This window comes from Rhincodon typus, chromosome 18 (genome assembly GCF_021869965.1).
Source record: "Rhincodon typus isolate 14 chromosome 18, sRhiTyp1.1, whole genome shotgun sequence".
Taxonomy (NCBI): Eukaryota; Metazoa; Chordata; class Chondrichthyes; order Orectolobiformes; family Rhincodontidae; genus Rhincodon; species Rhincodon typus.
In genome coordinates this window covers 11729784-11749313 of record NC_063349.1, presented here as the reverse complement: position 1 = coordinate 11749313, position 19530 = coordinate 11729784, and the positions used below count along the sequence as shown (strand labels likewise).

The window sequence follows — 19530 nt, the reverse complement described above, 5'->3', positions numbered from 1 at the left end:
CCTATTCAGCATCTCCCTATAAACTCAATCCCTCCAACTCTGGCAACGTCCTTTGTAAATGTTTTCTGAACCCTTTCAAGTTTTGCAACCTCCTTCCTATAACAGGGAGACTAGAATTGCACACAGTATTCCAAAAGTGATCTAACCAAAGTCCTGTACAGTCGCAACATGACCTCCCAACTCCTATACTCAATGCAATGACCAATAAAGGCAAGCATACCAAACACTTCCTTCACTAACCTGTCTACCTGCAACTCAACTGAAAAGGAACTATGAACTTGCACCACTGCTAGCCCTTATTGTAAATCTATAACCTCTCATTCCAGATTGCTCCATGAGGAAACAACACCTCCAGGTCTTCATCTATTTATCAGATTGTTTTCCTCCTTCTTCTTCAGCTTTGCTCTTGATAATCAATCACATTGTTAACTTTAATTTCATCCCATATGAAACCACCAAGGCACTTTCATTCAGGTCTTCAGCCATTTCAGGACACTGAAGACTCCATTGCAACTAATGCCCTCCATTGTTTTCTGGTAGGTTATTGGAAACTTGGACTTTGAAGCAACTGCTCATCTCGAGGGTAACCATGTTTACGTGATGTCGGTAGTTGTGACAGATAAAGCTCACCCACATTACCAGGGTAAGTGACTAACCATTGGAATGTCTGATTGAAACAGAGTCTCAAGATGAAAGTTTAGAACATATATTCTGAATGTCACATTCCAATATTTCCGAAAAATATCTTGCAATTACTTTTGGGTTAAGCAATTGAATTATTCTTTTCTCTGCTAATAATTTGAATGATTTTTTACATTTGCAAGTGTGGAAAGTTCCACCCAATTTTTCGGCATTACAAATTCGCTTCAAATTGGCATCTATTCATGTGAGTGGACATCTGGCACTAGAAACACCAAACGCCATTTTGCTGAGGGGAGTCAGACCAAGCGAAGATCAACTAGGACAAATCCAGAGAGCAGCCAAATCATGGTGTTAGATTTAACGGGTTCTGCAGCTCAATGCTCCGGAGATACTATGGCACATCCTTGCATACCTGAACACATATTCCACAGCAACAGGGATCACTCTTCCACACCACCCACCCAGCAGGACTATCTTCAGGCTCCAAACGGATTGCTTCAATCAGAGGTTTTGGTGATTTCTAGAGTTCTTTGACGTTGGTAAAATTTACGGTGAGCGATGCGGCAGATGTTGGATTTGGTTCTGATGTCAACAGTTCTGTCCAAACTCCTTGCTCCTAAATACTGATGCAGCACAGAGGAAGGTAGCAGAGTTACTTCAGACTTCAGTAGGCGTTTGTACCTGCTCTTTAGCAACTATGAAGGTGATCATGACGACGATCGTTTAGCTATTGGGATCCTCCTGGCTGCACAAGTGATATTTGCAATAACTCTCACTTTTCCATCATTGTTGCACAAGGGAATTTAATGAGACACTGTTTGAAGGAGGAGCTAGGATGCACTCGATGAGCTGAATGGCCTTCCTCTTTGCTATATATGGCTCCAAAACTGCTGTACAGCACTGGTCATTGCTCCACTACCTTCTCAAGGCCACCCAGAGCAACAAAATCCAGCCTTGCCAGAGATATCTGACCCCGAATAACAAATATCTTCTATGTGTTTTTGGCTGTCCTAGGGCCCCTATGGAATGCTATCCCAGTGGGAGACAGGAGAAGGCCTTACAGAGCAAGCTTCTCTGAAATTACTCAATGTACCACCTCAGCATGTGTGCTCACTGGATGTCTGTCTAATGCAAGGGCCCTGTTGGAGTGATGATTGTGAATGTTGTCATCCTGAGAGAGGTGGGTGTTCCAGGAGAACACTATCACTCCTCAGGGATAATGCTTCAACAATCCCAGTATTTATAAAGCAGAATGGTTCGAGGGATGGCTATAACACCCTTCACCCTGCAGACTGGTTTCCACTGCAATGCTGGCAGCACCCTGAGATTATGTGATATCAATCTCAGCTTGCTCTGGAACACGTGGACATCGGCTGGCTCCTGTTTTGAGCCGCAGTGGAAAATGAAGATTGACCATCGGATGATGTCAAGTTTGAAAGAATGGCAATGGAGTTTCCATCAACTCCATGCTGGAAAATTGGCCTCCAAGCTCTGCCTAAATGTTGTGCCCCTATATGCTGGTCTCCTCCATGCAGGTTTTTCCTGGAAGGACAGTCAATGCCTTTCATTGTGTGCGTCCTACAGCACTCTTCAGGAGTCAACCCACTAAAGCTCTTAAACATGCTCTGTCCAGCAGAACCTGGGCATGTTCTTGCCAGCCAGAGTGTTGGCAACTGCACCAGCCTTGTCCCTAAGTAATGGCACAGTGAAACTTCTAAATGTCAGATACAGGTCCCAATGGAAAGGAGTGATGATAAGAGAGAATAGTGGGAGTTCTGTGATGAACAGTGTCTGAGGCCAGCAGTGAAGTTGGTAGGATAAGGCATTGCAGCTCATTATGGTTCTTGTGGCACTGCATCCAGGTCCTGGAGTTCAACTCCTAGTATTGACTGCCACAATTGTTTTCTCCCACTGCAATTGGAGTGGGTGTCTGGCTGGCCTCTCATGGAACCAGGACCTTTGTTCTCCTTTCCACTTCCTACAGCAGGGTTTCCAATGCAGCACCTAGAAACTGCAGAGCTCTTCCCTCCCATGTGATGCCATTTTTCTGTATTTCCATGATAATATTTGGCTCCTACAGAACTCCCTGCACCTGCCTCAGCCACAAAGTGTCTCTCCTTTAAGAGGTGCAAATCATCTTTAAGCAGAGCAAGCTTACTTTAAATTGCAGAACTGTTAAGTCACAAAAAGACATTCGGTCCATTGAGCCTATACTGGTTCTACTACCAAGTGCCAATCTCCTGCCTTTTCCCCATAACCCTATACACCATTTCAAGAGATTTTCTCATCAACCTGATCAGTGATGTTATTACACACATCCAGAGCAGGTGGAACTTGAAACCAGGCCTACTGGCTCAGAGGTAGGAACATTACCACTGCACTACAAACACCCTCACACCATTTCTATCCAGATAATCATACCATGCTCTCTCAAATGCCTTAATTGAAATGGTATGTGAGCCACTCTCACTGTTTTTATTGCCCAATCAGGCATCCAGTTAATCAACAGTGCATTTGGTAATTATTGCTGACTGAAATCATTCAGAACAGCAGGTAGCAAGAAGTTAGGAGTCACCACGCATTGGTTAATCAGTCACTGAGATTGCCAGTTTCAGGAGATTTCAGAGTTTGAGCTTTAAATGGTTATCCAGGTATATCATTCATAGAAGCAAATGGTATGGTATTAACAAAATTAAAGATGGACATTCATAAATTCATCTAAATTATGGGAAAAACTGCATATTCTGATTTAATATTGTTGTGTTCTTGTTCAATGTGAAATACAACTCAAGAAATTCTTAATCTTAAAATTGTTTTCTGTGTCTGCTTTATCTCACTTAGATACTGTGACTGTTTATGTCACAGTCACACCAGTCAATGAATTTAATCCTTCTTTTACCCAGACGTCTTACACTTTCAACATTTCTGAATTCAGTGAAAGTAAGTAAACATCAAATGGCACTGAGGTCAAAATATCTCATTATGTTCCTTATTTTCTGAATTAAGCTGCATAAAGTATTGTTTCACCAGCTTGATGATTAAAACTGGTGTGTATCAACTGGGAAATAATCTTCCAGTAATCAGGGCCTGAGGAACAGAATATAAACTATCTTCCTGAAACAGGTCCTTATGTATCTTATTGATGTTAAAATAAAACTGAAGTTTGGCACTATCAAGCCATTACTTATGCTCATTAAGTAGGCCTATGAAAATTATATTCTGAAAGTTCTTATCTTCAACTAACATTCTGATGGTATTAGGGAAAACATCCAAAGACATACAGAATATACTGCGGAGGTCTCAGCAAGCAGAAAAATCTATTTTAAAAAGTAATAATGTGACTGCTGCAAATAGAATTTACACCTATTCAGGCATTAATTAGCCTTAATGCAAGAAACTTGCATTCTCCAGTCTTTTACATAGGGTAGAGCTATGTTAATGAGTCAACATAGTATGTAAAATTCATTGTGGTAATGGTGTGGTAAAGGAAAACACAGGATTGAGCAATCAGACATGAACTGCTCCAGTGCAACCCTTGTGCTGTGGTTATATTGATATTTCCCAAGAAATTCAATCATTCTAAAAAGAACATCTCCAAGTTACTTGCAGATAATCTCGGCTCTCTTGATGGTGGCAGTCAGACAAATTTGTCCTTATGCAGAAAACAAGATGTGGTCAACAATGACTTAGTAGGAAGGTATTCACAGTGAGCACAGCTTCCATTTATAATTTTGTAGCCAATAGCTAAGAGACACCAGAATATAAGGAAAACCATCTTGCTTGTTCCCTCACTTGGATCCATCCTAAAAATCTGAGACATAAAACCAGAGAGATCTGGGTGTTCAGGTCCATTATACCCTGAAGGTGGTAACGCAGGTCGATAGAGTGGTCAAGAGGGCACACGGCATGCTTTCATTCATTGGATGGCGTATTGAGTAAAGAGTTGGCAGGTCATGTTACAGTTGTGAAGGACTTTGGTTCGACCACATTTGGAATACTACATACAGTTCTGGTCGCCACATTAATAAAAGGATGTGGATGCTTTGGAGAGGGTGCAGAGGAGGTTCACCAGGATGTTGCCTGGTACGGAGGGCGCTAGCTATGAAGAGAGGTTGAGTAGATTAGGATTATTTACATTAGAAAGACAGAGGTTGAGGGGGGACCTGATTGAGGTCTACAAAATCATGAGAGGTATAGATAGGGTGGATAGCAAGAAGGTTTTTCCCAGAGCTGGGGACTCAATTACTAGGGGTCATGATTTCAAGGTGAGAGGGGAAAAGTTTAAGGGAGATATGCGTGGAAAGTTCTTTATGCAGAGGGTGGTGGGTACCTGGAATGCGTTGCCAGCGGAGGTGGTAGAGGCGGGCACGATAGCATCATTTAAGATGTATCTAGACACTTCCATGAATGGGCAGGGAGCAGAGGGCTACAGATCCTTGGAAAATAGGCGACATGTTTAGATAGAGGATCTGGATCAGCGCAGGCTTGGAGGGCCGAAGGGCCTGTTCCTGTGCTGTAATTTTCTTTGATCTTTGTTCTTTGCTCAAAGTGCTGGAGAAACTCAGCAGGTTTAGCAGAGCTGTAAAGAGATAAACTGAATTAACATTTTCAGTCTCATGACCATTTTCTGAGTTTTCAAAGTCATATGATTCAATCCTCTTCTGAATCAAATATTGATCCAACAATTTGCAAGAGTAAATTATTCAGCAATGCACAATAATCAAATCCACAGTTTAAAGAGCTAAATTACAAGTAGTAAAATCTCTTCCACATTCCCTCCATATTCTAAGAATTTAAAATTGGAAATGGAGAAAGTCTCCTTTATGTTCACAACATACCAAACTACTAGTTGATTTAGGTCTACTTAATTGGTTGCAAATCCAAAACCACCCAATCTGACCAATTTATTAGCAATAACAATTTGCATTTACGTGGTGTCTCAGCCATGGTAAAATGTCCCAAGAATTTTCATGGGAGTGTTATCAAATAAAGTTTGATAGTTAAATTGCTTGCAGCAAACATGCAATGCTATTTGGCAAGGCATCAGAACAATACAATACCATTAATTTTAACATTGAAGACATGGGAATTGTAAAAGATGGAACAGATTTCACCACACCATAATGTTACATTGCTTGTATGGACTGTTGTAATGTTGCACAAATTAAGAAAGAAAATGCTGGAAATATGGAATACACCTAGCAGTATCTGTTGTCATGACTGAATCTGGGGAGGCATGCTGTTGTTGTAGGCCCACAGGTCACAACACAAAATAAAATGCGTTGCCTAGTTACCAAAATGTAAAATTAAATACCTTAAACCTTATAGAATCCCTAAAGCGTGGAAGCAGGCCATTCGAACCATCGAGTAACACTGCAGAACTTCCTACCCACACCCATCCCCTTACCCTCGCAGCTCCTGTGGCTAACCCACCTAGCCTGCACGTCCCTGAACACTACAGGCAATTTAGTACGGTAAATTCACCTAACCTGCACATCTTTGGACTGTGGGAGGAAACCAGAGCACCCAGAGGAGAATGTGCAGACTCCACACAGACGGTCGCCCAAGGGTGGAATCAAACCCGGGTCCCTGGCGCTGTGAGGTAGTAGTGCTAACCACTGAGCCATTGTGCCACCCTAAACCTTAGATCTTGTTTAAAACCTGATATATCAGCCAGGTTTCTTAATAAATGCAATTACTGGTTTATTATCAGAATAAATCTTTTAAAATAAAGATGCAATAATTGGTGAACATATAGTCATGTTTTTATGCAGACATCAGCTTTCATGAATGATGACACTTTTGCATTCAGTTATTCTTGAAGGCAAGAAGATAAAAACACAGGATGTTTGAGACTCTGCCACTCTGATGTTCTGGCATATGTAATAAGAGACTAATAGTACAGCCATTGTCTCTGAAGTCTTACAGACAGAGTTTGCTCAAGAAATACAATTAGATATGTTCTTTGAATCACACTCTCGGAAGAAAAATTAGTTTTCACCCTTAATTCAACAAGAGGCTTCTCTTTTCAAAGATGGGGAGGTCAGTTTAGGAGCTTGTTCTTAGCAAGCTTTCTGCCAACTGAAGACCAGATAAAACAAGAATCTCTCCAAGTCAGTCACTGTTCAAACTGTCCAAGCAGGGTCTACAGTAAAGCACCAATTATCACCAGTCACATGATTCCTAGGAGTCCATGTTAAAAAAAAAGACTCTCCAAAGTGAACTTTCAATGATTTCTTTTGAAGAAATCTCTCTGGGTATTTCCACAAAATTTGAAATAAACGCTGAAATAATTACACAGAACCCAGCAAGTCAGTCCGCTGAACTGGGGAGATAAGTGTTATACCTGTCCCCACACCTCCTCCCTCACCCCCATTCCAGGCCCCAAGATGACTTTCCACATCAAGTAGATGTTCACCTGCACATCTGCTAATGTGGTATACTGCATCCACTGTACCCGTTGTGGCCTCCTCTACATCGGGGAAACCAAGCGGAGGCTTGGGGACTGCTTTGCAGAACACCTATGCTCAGTTCGCAATAAACAACTGCACCTCCCAGTCGTGAACCATTTCAACTCTCCCTCCCATTCCTCAGACGACATGTCCATCCTGGGCCTCCTGCAGTGCCACAACGATGCCACCCGAAGGTTGCAGGAACAGCAACTCATATTCCGCTTGGGAACCCTGCAGCCCAATGGTATCAATGTGGATTTCACAAGCTTCAAAATCTCCCCTCCCCCTACCGCATCCCAAAACCAGCCCAGCTCGTCCCCGCCTCCCTAACCTGTTCTTCCTCCCACCCCCATCTCCTACCTACTAACCTCATCCTGCCCCCTTGACCTGTCCGTCCTCCCTGGACTGACCTATCTCCTCCCTACCTCCCCACCTCCCCACCTACACTCACCTTTACTGGCTCCATTCCCGCCTCTTTGACCTGTCTGTTTCCTCTCCACCTATCTTCTCCTCTATCCATCTTCTATCTGCCTCCCCCTCTCTCCCTATTTATTTCAGAACCCCCTTCCCCTCCCCCATTCCTGATGAAGGGTCTAGGCCCGAAACGTCAGCCTTCCTGCTCCTATGATGCTGCTTGCCCTGCTGTGTTCATCCAGCTCTACACCTTGTTATCTCAGATTCTAAAATCCCCTGTTTATATTTGTCAGCCAGGGCTTCCTGATTGGTACAGATTAACAACCCCAATCAAAGATCTCATAGTGAAAAAGATCCACCTGGTTTTAATCACTACATCCGTCCCCCTCTAAGTCCGGGGATATAGGCCTAGTCTTTCTCTTGTAGCTTTTCCTGTGACATTATCACCCCCAAGCCTGGTTCCTCTGATTCGGACTCTGATACAGGCAGCATGTACTGGACTGTAGTCTGCCTGTTGCGTCCCAAGCATCTCGGGAGAGTTTCCTCCTCTTCTCCCATCAGTCATGGTATCAAGGCTGCATCCATATCAGACTCTGAGGCTTCCTCAACACTAGACGGAAGGGAAGAACCTACGATTTCTGACAAGTCTTCTGTTTGTTCTGAGGGGTCAGGCATGTTTTGCTCTTGCCCCGTTTGCGAGGTAACAGCTTTCAAGTGATCCACATGTTTGTTCAGGACTGTATCACCTATCCGAACTTTGTAAGTGATGGGACCTGACCTTGCGTCAGCCTCGCCTCATACCCACACAGGGCCATTTCCATGGTTCTGGCACAAAACGATTTAAATTGTCTCCCTTGCTTAGAGGTGGCATGTGGCTGGCATTGGCATGCCTGCTGCTGTTTCACCCTCTACCCCCAGATCTGGAAATATCAGGTTTAACCTGATGCAGAGTCTCCTCCCCATCAGCAACTCCCCTGGAGCTATGCCGGTTTTTGTGTGAGGCATGGTCCTATAATCGAACAGGAACCGGGACAGTTTGGTGTTGAGTGAAGCTGTAGGCTGCTTCTTTAAGCCTGCCTTCAATGTTTGGACTGCTCTTTCTGCCAGGCCATTGGATGACAGATGGTATGGAGCTGTCCTTATGTGCCAAATGCCATTGAACTTTAGGAAATATTTGAATTGCCTGCTGGAAAATGATTGTCCATGACCAATACTTCTGGGAGTCCATGTAGCACAAACGATGCTCGCAGCTTCTCAATTGCCATCCTGAGAGTTTGCCAAACACACTTTATGCACGTCCAACCACTTTGAATGGGCATTCACAATGACCAGGAACAGTCAGCCCATGAAAGGACCAGCATTGTTGACATGCAACTGAGTCCAGGAGTTACCCAACCAATCGCACGAATATGGGGGTAGCGCTGGTGGTAATTGTTATCCTTGTTGGCAATCTGGGCACTGGCCCACCAATGTAGCTATGTTGGCATCCAACCCTGGCCACCATACATGGCTTCTTGCTGGTATCTTCATCTTGGAAACCCCTGGATGACCCTGGTGGAGTTCAGCCAGTATCTGGCAGCAAACTTTACACGGGACATTCACGCTTGCTCACCATAGTAATTTGGCTGGATTTGATTTATTGTAGTCACATGTACCCGAGTACAGTGAAAAGCTTTGTTTTCAAGCAGCACAGGCTGATCATAGTAAGGACATACAGAACACAGGGTGCTTAGACAGAATGAGGCATATATGGGTTACACTGCACAGGAGGTGTGCGAAGCAAGATCAACATAATTTGAAGTTAGAGAGTCCATTCATCACTTTAATAATGGCAGGGAAGAAGCTGTTCTTGAACCTATTGGTGCGTGTGTTCAAGCTTTTGTGTCTTCTGCCTGATGGAAGAGGTTGTAGAGATCATTACCAGGCCAGGAGGGGTCTTTGATGATGTTGGCAGCCTTTCTGTGGCAGTGAGCTGTGTAAATGGAGTCCATGGATGGAAGGTTGGCTTCTGTGAGAGTCTGGGCTGTGCACAAAATATGCCATCCTCTATGATGATCTGGTTTTGCTGGGTCCAGAAAGGTTTGAATCCTGTTTGCATTGGCTCTTCCTGAAAAACTCCTGGGTATTTCATTAGGAGTTCACTGACCCAGCCACTTTCTAATTGAAAAATGTTGAATCAATCCAGGTGAATCTTTCTCAACCAATTGTGCCCCAATAGGCTTGGGCCTGAGCCTTTTACTACCATCAGAAGTCACTGCACCAACTACTTCTCATAGGAAACCGGAACTGAAGTTGTGCCCTTAATTTGTGATGGCTCCCCAGTGTATGTTCTCAGTCTGGCTAAGGTCTTGCGTGAACTTAAGGGTTGGAGACATGGGCAAATCTTGTTAAAGACAGAAACTGCAACAACAGATACGGCTGAGCTGGTATCAACCTCCATCGGAACTAGGTGACCATTTAACCAAGCATTAATTTACATCAGTTCTGATTTGGACATCGCTAAGCACTTTATTTGTTCCAACCCACATGTAGAGGGACTTTCCAGGGCATTCACTCTCTTGGGTACTGGCCTATGAGTTTTCTTACTCAAGTCAGGCCTTGTAGGACTTCTTTGCTGTCTCGAGTCCATGTACCAGCAGCAACTTCAATGGGTTGGTTACCCAGATCCCGAAGAACTTTATAGCCACTTGGCCAAGGCTCGGCTTTGCTGTTGGGTTCTGTTGTGGCTTGGCCTAGAGTTCCTCTGCTCAGGACATGCCCTATGTGATGCTCTGTGATTGCCTACACTCAAGTGGTGTTCCCCAAACTCAGTCAGAGAGATGAGGTACTCCACTTCCATTACGATGTCCTGTAGCTCCCATGCTCCACTTTCTGCATTTTCTAATGACAACACCAGTTGTATTGCCTGTTTGAAGTCCAGTTGGGCTTCAGCTAGTAGGCACTTCTGCATGGTTACATAATTAATCCCAGTTACCAAACGGTCTCCCAGCATCTCATTCAGGGTTAACCCAAAATCACATGCCTCCGCCAGTCATCTTAACCTGGTCCAAAATCCTAACACGGATTCTCCTGGTTCTCTAACAGCTGAATAAAACTGATCATGTTTCAGAATTAGAAGAGGTTTGGGGTCATAATATTCCTTAAACAACTCCATCAACTCTTGGAAGGTTTTAGTGTCTGGTGCCTCTGGGAAAGTAAAGCCCCTTATACATGAAAATGCTACAGGTCCACAAGCAGTCAGGAGGATTACTCATTGCTTTTCATCCGCCACAAGGTCACTTGCCCAGAAAAAAAAAACATACCTTTTTTTCCACACACTGGGACCAGTTTTCGACAGCAGGATCAAACAAGTCAAGCTTCCCAAATAAAGGCACGATGCCAGAATGCTTACCCCAACTCCAAGATGATAATTGTGAGTCAGGAACATATTGTTTTCTCCCATCGCCACTGAAATAACTGTACAGAGGCCAGTATCCCATCACCATATCACCCTTTATTTACTTGTGCACACTGCATTGACTGTGGTCACCCAGCTCGGAGTCAGTCCCCTGAACCAAGAAGAATCTAAATCCCCTGTTAATATTGGTTAGCCAGGCGATCTTGATTGGCCCAGGTGAATAGCCCTAATCAAGCATCTTGTAGTCAACAGGATCCACCTGTTTTGCAATCACTACAAATACATTTATCACAATCCTTCAAAACTAACGACCTGCAAGCAATATTAAATTAAAGTCATATTCCTTTCCTTCTCTGCTATACAGCTAATGTGTTGGATTTTAAGCCTTCCCACCCACCCCAGAAAGTTCAGAGGTACTTGTGAATATGTGTGAGGATGCTGCGTGGAAATCCCATAGTTATCTCTCCTTGCTTGGATCAGGTTTAGAGAGGTAAGCTTTGTGGATGGCCTTGCCTCCCAGAGATCAATTGAGGCACTAAAGTGGTCACTTATGCTGCTGCCACTGGTCTTCAACCAGCCAGGACTTGCCATCCAGGGAATATACAGTATTTTGCTTTTGCAATACTGCATACTCAAATTGGAAAGTGGGAGAATTGCCACACCCACTGAGATTTTCCAACAACTTTCTGTTAGTCTTCCACCATTAACAACATTTTGCTTTTGCAATATTGTGTACTGTGTTCTCATGCGGAAATGGGAATACTATGAGCAAAGATATCCATCAATAAAAATTGTTAGAGGATATGGCATAGACAATGTATTATATCAGTATAATAAATAATGGGAAGATTCTTCAGTAGTGTAAGACTAAGAACATTGCACAAAAAGTTGGGAAAATCTTCACCAGCAGAAAAGAAATGGGAATTGCATGTTTTTGCTTTTGAAGCAATCTACGTTTTCCAAGGGTATCATTAACCATTGGAGAAACACTGTTGGTATGAATTTTTTTTTACTCATTTGTGGGATATGGGTGTTGCTGGCTGGTCAGCATTTATTGACCCATAATGTCATTAGGAAGGGAATTCCAGGATTTTGACTCAGCGACAGCAAAGGAACAGTGGCATATTTCCAAGTCAGGATGGTGCATGACTTGGAGAGGAACTTGAAGGTGGTGGTATTCCCATATATCTGCTGCCCTGTCCTTCTAGATGGAAGTGTTTGGAAGATGCTAGTTGAGGGCAACTGTGGGAAACAATGATTTGCATAAATAAAGCACCTTTTGGTGTAGTGCAATGTCACAGTGTCTTTCAAAGGATCCCAAACTCCTGCAAACATTGGCAGCAAGCTAAATAAAGAAGTGTTACAATAGGTGATCAAAATCTTGTTCATAAAAGCAAGTTTAAAAGTGTGAACTGTAGAAGACGAGGGAGGTTTTGTAACGAGATTCCGGGAGGTATTTTCAGAGTTTAGTGCCTAGACGCAAGGCGACTACAAGGTAATTGTGAGCTGGAAGAAGGTTAGAGATTTCTGCAGATTGAATGAAGAACTAATAATATACAGTGTAATCTACTAATAGCTTTTTATGTTCATTGCTTTCCAGTAGGAACAAAGATTGGACAAGTGCTTGCAGAGGACAAAGATCTTCCAGGCCTTGAACTCATTTATTCACTAGTAGGAGGGGGAAGCACTCTGGGCTATAGTCAATTATTTTGGATAAACCCAGCCTCAGGGGAAATACATCTTGTGGCTCAACCAGACTATGAGGCAATTGTCCAGTATCTTCTGACAGTGCAAGCTGTTGATAAAGACTCCAATGATCCAAAGGCTGCTACAGCTACTGTAAGTGGTTTCTAATGCAGAAGGATAGTCCACTTGCAAATCTCATCGCAGTAAAAACATTCAATAACTATTGAACAGGGTGGGCAGGGGTCATTGCTTTGATTAAAACTAAACCAACAGTCAGATATTCAACAGAATAAATATAATTTGTTTAAAGTTTCACTGGTAGGTTTTAAATGTTCACTGGCATCAAAAGGTAGTCAGTCCTATGATTGAATGGATCAGTAACTCACTTGTTGACATTGGCTGACATTGCGGAGGTATTAATTGTGCAAGTTCCGTTTAATACAAAACAGGAATTTTCTTGGCCTAGTTGCAAAACACATTCTTGAATTTTAGCCAGATCGAGAGATGATGGAGCCAGAATGCTGCAACACTAGAGGAGCATGGTTAACCAAATCACTTCCCAGAGGCACAACTCCTAGTGACCTGTAAAAGATGACACTGATGAGTTATTTCTCATTTCACCCTGATCCTGCAGCCTTTCACATCCTTGCAAAATGTCCTCATCTTTCATTCACCAATAAGGGTTACACATTGCTATTGTGGAGAACTTGCTCCATTCAAATTGGCTGCTGTGTTTATTTGATTGACTATGTACCACTATGGAACACTCTGATGTTGTGAAAATTGCAACGTACATAGAAATTCTTTCATTCGGAACTGACCAGTATCATTAACTGATGAGTGATAAATCCCGCACAGTTAACATTTGGTTAAAGGCATAGGCCACAAGCTCCACTATATCAAGTCTCCACAGATGCATGAAAGATTGCACCTCTGATATGCAAAGTAATTAAATGTACAAAGAAGAAAAACATCCACTCAGTTAAAATTTGAATTTCATTTTTGTAAGATCGCCCATCTGCAAGATCTAACTATGGCAGAAAAGTTGTATAAAATTCAAAGCAAGTGTAAACCCAGGGTTTCCCAACTGTGGAGTAAAGAATGATAGGCCCTTCTGAATTTTCACATTCTTTTTCAGAGTTTGTGGTTGAACTGTTTCTTTCCAACCTGGACGGCTGCTCCAAAAGAAGTCAATAAGAACTTTTAGTTTCAGAGCCCCACGCCACTACCCTCCCATCTCATTCATAGCTAACTCCAACTGCCACATTCTCTAAGCTAGTCAACACCCCCTTCACAGCTCTCAGAGAGAAGGGGTCATAGTCATTGAAACAAAGTCACATTGGGAAAGGTTCAGGAAGAAGTGGTTTAACATAGAGCCCCCACACAACTGCACGTTCACATTTGAATTGAACTTTTGACTGCAGCCTAACTCATCAAAAGAGTTCCATCTTATAATTTAAGGATTGGAGGAAATGATATTTTCCTCAATTGACAAGTCATTGTGGAATGGCTCCTGTTTGATCCCTGCACTGTGTTGAATTGGCTAATCTTGACTGAGGCATTAGTACAGGAGTTGTTTTGGCTTAATTTCCTGGAGCAGGAAACATCCTTTTTAATAGAACAACAAATGTTCAGGGAGGGTTGCAAGTCCTGATTACAAGGCCATGATTCTTTACATGATAGAGAATGGAAGAGGACAAAGTCAGGAGGTGCTTTGATGGCAACCAAAGAGGTATTAATGATCTAAGTTCAATCAGCCATGTTGGTGGTTAGTGAATAGAATTTGACAGATCAGCAGGAGATAACTGATAGGTTTTGGGTTGGTTGGACTGTCTTTGAGGAAATTTAGTAATTTAGTTAAATGCTGTTGTGTTCTAGGTCACTGTTAATATTCTTCCGGCCAATGATGAACCACCTGACTGTCTTCCAAAGTTTTATTCGATGATGATTCTTGATGACACCGCTTCGGGTACAAACATTCAAGGGTTTCAGTTGGCCTGTACAGATCATGATTCCTCCCCTCAGTCTTTCCGTTACTTCATAACTTCAGGTATGTAACTGAATTGCCTGATTGGATCATTCCTGTTTTATTTGGGTACATCCCTTCAAGGTATGCCTGCCGCTATGGTTTTTCATTTTCCATATATGTGTCTCTTTGTTCCTATTTCCTCTCCTCTTCAACCTGAACAGATCTCATTTATTATATTGCAGGAAGAGAGAAAATGTTTGTGGTTTAGCTGAATTAAATAGCTGGTGGGATATCAGTAGATCCAGACAGTCATAGAATCCCTTCACTGCAGATGGAGGCCATTCAGCCCATCGAGTCTGAACCAACCCTCCAAAGAGCATCCCACCTTACGCCTGTAACCCCGCATTTACTGTGGCTAATCCACATATCCTGCATGTCCCTGGACACTATGAGGCAATTTTTAGCATGGTCAATCCACTTAACCTGCATATCTTTGGACTGTGGGAGGAATCCAGAATACCCAATGGAAACCCACACAGACATGGGGAGAACGTGCAAACTCCACACAGGCAGTCATCTGAGGCTGAAATTGAACCCATGTCCCTCGTGCTGTGCGGCAACATGCTGTCCTGTGCTCCCGGTTGTAATCTGGCAGCTTTTGTTTTCAATCCTTTTCTTTGAGAGCTGGGATTTGTAAATTAATGGGAATTGTACCTTATTCTAAGGATGACTACTGAGCAGACAGCCAGGTTATAAAGACATCAGATCACATGGAACTGGAGCCAGATTCTGTGGGGCTCCAGGTGCGATGTTAATTTCTTACCACCCTCTATTTATGCCATTACTATGCTAAAGAAAGGAGTCCACTCGAAATCAAGCCTATGAGCTGTACAAAAGGTTTAAATGTCTTACTTCATCACTGAAATAATCGAAGCATTTAAAACTGTTACCTAGAACAAAAGAAACTTTTGCTAGGTTTCCTCAATCTTTAAAAAAATCAGTTTAATAATAAGCTTATTATACAAGTAAGTATCAAAATAGGTCATCGATTAAGGTACAGAAGAGACTTAATTATATTCGTTAATCCTACCACACGCACATTCATATACAGATGAGGTGAGACCACATAGTTCTGCAGAGTATTACTTTTTTGAAAAATTAAGAAGAAAACACCCTTCTGGATCAAGAGTCCAAACTAGTGAAGATAGAATGGGTTGACATTTTACAGTTGCTTTGGTTTCCCGTTGACAAGGTTAAGTTGCTGAAAGTCGCAAAGTGACAGATATTCTGCAGACCAGATTTTAGATTCAGAAGGAAATCAGTCTGAACTGTTCATTTGCCACTTCTCAGGAAAGGCAGAGTTGCTATTTCCAGCTTGGAGTTACTTTTCCAGTTTACTGGAAGACACAGTTTGTCTAGAAATTGTAGATCATAATGCAAAATATAATCACTTTTTAAAGATTTTTTTTCTCCCAAAGTCACTTGGCTTCTTGTTAAGAGCAGAAAATCCCATGTTCTTTTTGAAGTTTGAGTTCCAAGAAGCCGCATGGTTAATTTTCTTTTTCTATCCAGAATTGTCCAAATATTCCATTTTCCAATTCTCATAGTGCATCCACTAAGGTGTGTGGGATGGAGTATTAGTAACATCACTGGACTTGAAATCCAGAAACGCTGGCTAATGTTCAGGATTTGAATCCCAGCAGGGCAGGTGGTGGAAGGTGAATTTGATAAAAATCTGGAATAAAGAGCTGTCCTATTGACAATGCTGAAATCACTGTCGATTGTCATAAAAAATCATCTGGTTCACTAATGTCCTTTAGGGAAGGAGATCTGCCATCCTTATCTGGTTTGGCCTACATGTGGCCCCAGACACACAGCATTGTGGGTGACTGTTAGCGGCAGTTTGGGCAATTAGGGATGGGTAATAGATGCTGGCCTAGTCAGTGATTTCCCCACCCTGTGAACAAATAGAAAAAGGTTTCTAACAATTCCCAAACTTCATAACACAAGAACAAAAACAAAGTTGCTGGAAAAGCCCAACAGGTCTGGCAGCATCTATGAAGGAGAAAACAGAGTTAACATTTCGGGTCTGGTGACCCTTCCTCAGAACACTCTCAATAAACCTTGTTGCAGTTCCCTTACAGGGCAACATGTCCTTTCTTGAATCCTTTGTATATAATTATGTTCAATCAAACCTGTGGCTGTTAACTCAAATGTAGATCCCACAATACCAAGGCACTGTGTCAGGATGGGAATAGTTATGATTGTATCTGATCCTTTGTGATCTACTGGCAGGGATACAGATAGCATGGTCACCTTGATTATATTTGGTCCCAGGTTATTGAAAGTGATGATTGATAATCTGAACAATCGTAGGGCCATCCATGCTGGAGCTGAAATGGAAAAATAAACAAACAGTTATCTTTGGAAGTCTAAGGTGCAGATTCTTATTCCAGCTTTATCCAGATTGATGCAATCAAAATGGAGCTCTTCACAGTGCATGTAGTGGGAGGGGAAGAAATAGGAACTGCTTTTGAGGGCATATCGGTGGCACGGGCGACTCTTGTTTTGACATAGAATCTCACAGTCATACATGTGTTGCCACTTTATATTGTGGATTTAGTCTGCTAACCCAGTGAGGTTAGCATACCTTGAGATGTTGGGGACTGCTGGCCAAGATGGAGGCCCAGAGAAGCAAGTGACAGTCTGAAGCAGCCAAGTAACTGGGCTGACTTTCATGTTGAGAATTGTCACCGTCTAGTTTGTCTCTTCTGTGTGAACGAATAGTAAACTGCATACCAATGAGGAGAGACTAGGACATAAAACTTTAATACAAGCAAATAAGCCTCCCACTGGTCACTAGTCAGAGCCCCTTCTTACCGTTCAAACCGTGGATCAAAAATTAGACGCGACTTTCCTTGACCCCCAATATCTCAATTTTCTGATCCTGCCTCAATTTCCTGACTGGCTCACCATTGCCATGTTATTTCAGGGCTGGGAAAATAATCTAAATATGGAACGAGCTAATCCTGCACAAGTATAATAATCGATGTATCGTGGAAACATTCTCCTTACTCTGAGCCTTTGTCTGTCATTGTTTTAAAAAAACGCCCTGAAATTAATTGCTCGCGTGTCTGTACATCAAAAAAATGTTAAGAGCACTCAATCCTGTCTCAAATACTGCAGCATTATGCCAACTATTTCAGGATGTTGGTTATCTAAAGCATTAAGGTTTTAATGTTATTGACCAGTGGGCAAAGCTTTCTCTTGATTTTTCTGAAGAAGGGTCCAGACCCGAAACGTCAGCCTTCCTGCCCCTCTGATGCTGCTTGGCCTGCTGTGTTCATCCAGCTCTACAAAATTGTTATCTCTCTTGATTTGTCTGTTTTAAAGACTAAATGACATGAGAAATGCTACCTTTTCTTCAGTGTTGATGTCAACCATTTTTATTGCAAGTACCATATCACAAACGTGCAACTTGAAACGTAGGAGAAGTTACCTTAAAAGCCTTACAGATTTTTTTTCCACAGTTATTTGCCATTTAATCAAGTTATTTCCTGTGCTAGGTAATATCAACAACCACTTTCAACTCTCTCCCAGTGCTGGATCAAACATCACTAAGCTGATACTTGCCCTTCCTTTTGACTACACACACGGTGTTGACAAAGTCACAAATTATAACCTTCTAATTCAAATAACCGATGATAACCTTCTGGCTGGAAGCCGAAAGAGGAAAGTTGTACAAACAGGGAGAGTAAAGATCAACATCAGAGTTATTGTCCCTACACCCAGTACTCAAGAAACCATGACAACTGTAAGTACACCTGAATGGAGAGCTGAGAGATCTTTTCAGTGTGATATTTTAATCGAAGTCAAAACAAAACTTTCTAAAGCTCTCTAGCTTCTTACTTTGACTAAGCAAGAAATAATTGAGTTCAAGACAAATCAGTTCACAATGTACAATTAAGCAGAATTTTCCTGGCGTGCTCCTGCCAGGCTCAAAATGAGCAAAAGCCTGAAAGTGTATGGGATATGGTCACTCATTGTGATTGCCCCCAAAGTAGCCAATTAATGGGCAGCAGAGGGGCTTCCCATCCAATCTCTTGAATTGAAAGGCCTCTGATTGGAGGTGCTCTGATGACAAGTGAGGGGTGAGGGCACGTCAAAATGGGAGCACCCGCTCTCCAACCTCTTCTTGAATTTCAAATAAAGAGTGGGTCGTTCAACCAGATCACCATTGTTGTGGGATGATTGAGGATGGGGTTAGGGAATAACCGGTATACAGGATGACATGTGGCTTTTGTTGCAGACTGGCAAACAGGGAGGGAAAGTGTCTAAGCCTGACCAGCACATTGTAACGTTCCCCCTCCATCCCCACCAGTCTGCCACAAGGAAGCCACCTCCAAGCAGTTAAACATAGCCCTGTGGGGAAAGCTAACTGGAAAAATCCCAGTCTTTCTCCTTTAAATGAGCTTTAATAAGTCCTTAATGACCCAGGTGAATTGAATCATTTATTGTCACGTGTTTTCAATGTAAAAATACAGTGAGAAGTGTGTACCTTTACCATACAAACATGGTGCCATTCACATTAACTTAGAATAAAATGAAAAGAAAGATAACTTAACAGAGTCCAAATTTCTTTTCCACTGCTGCCAGAGTCCCGCTTCAGGCTTTCCTGCCCTCTCTATGCCATTGCCAGAGTCCCATTCCAGGCTTTCCTGCCCTCTCTCTGCCGTTGCCAGAGTCCCATTCCAGGCTTTCCTGCCCTTTCTATGCCATTGCCAGAGTCCCATTCCAGGCTTTCCTGCCCTCGCCATGCCACTGCCAGAGTCCTTTTCCAGGCTTTCCAACCCCTCGCCATGCCGTTGCCAGAGTCCCATTCCAGGCTTTCCTGCCCTTTCTATGCCATTGCCAGAATCCCATTCCAGGCTTTCCAGCCCCTCGCCATGCCGCTGCCAGAGTCCCGCTCC

General features: G+C 42.7%; 1 protein-coding gene across 3 annotated transcripts in view; it reads left to right on the top strand.

The window, feature by feature from the left end:
* LOC109918661 (cadherin-related family member 3-like) overlaps positions 1-19530 on the top strand; it is a 62109-nt gene that overhangs the window by 27780 nt on the left and 14799 nt on the right. For all 3 annotated transcript variants that reach the window (XM_048608054.1, XM_020518590.2, XM_048608055.1), the window contains 5 exons: positions 541-643; positions 3484-3582; positions 12506-12744; positions 14470-14641; positions 18127-18374. In XM_048608054.1, coding sequence (XP_048464011.1) covers positions 541-643; positions 3484-3582; positions 12506-12744; positions 14470-14641; positions 18127-18374 — 861 coding nt within the window. The remainder of the gene's footprint in view (positions 1-540; positions 644-3483; positions 3583-12505; positions 12745-14469; positions 14642-18126; positions 18375-19530) is intronic.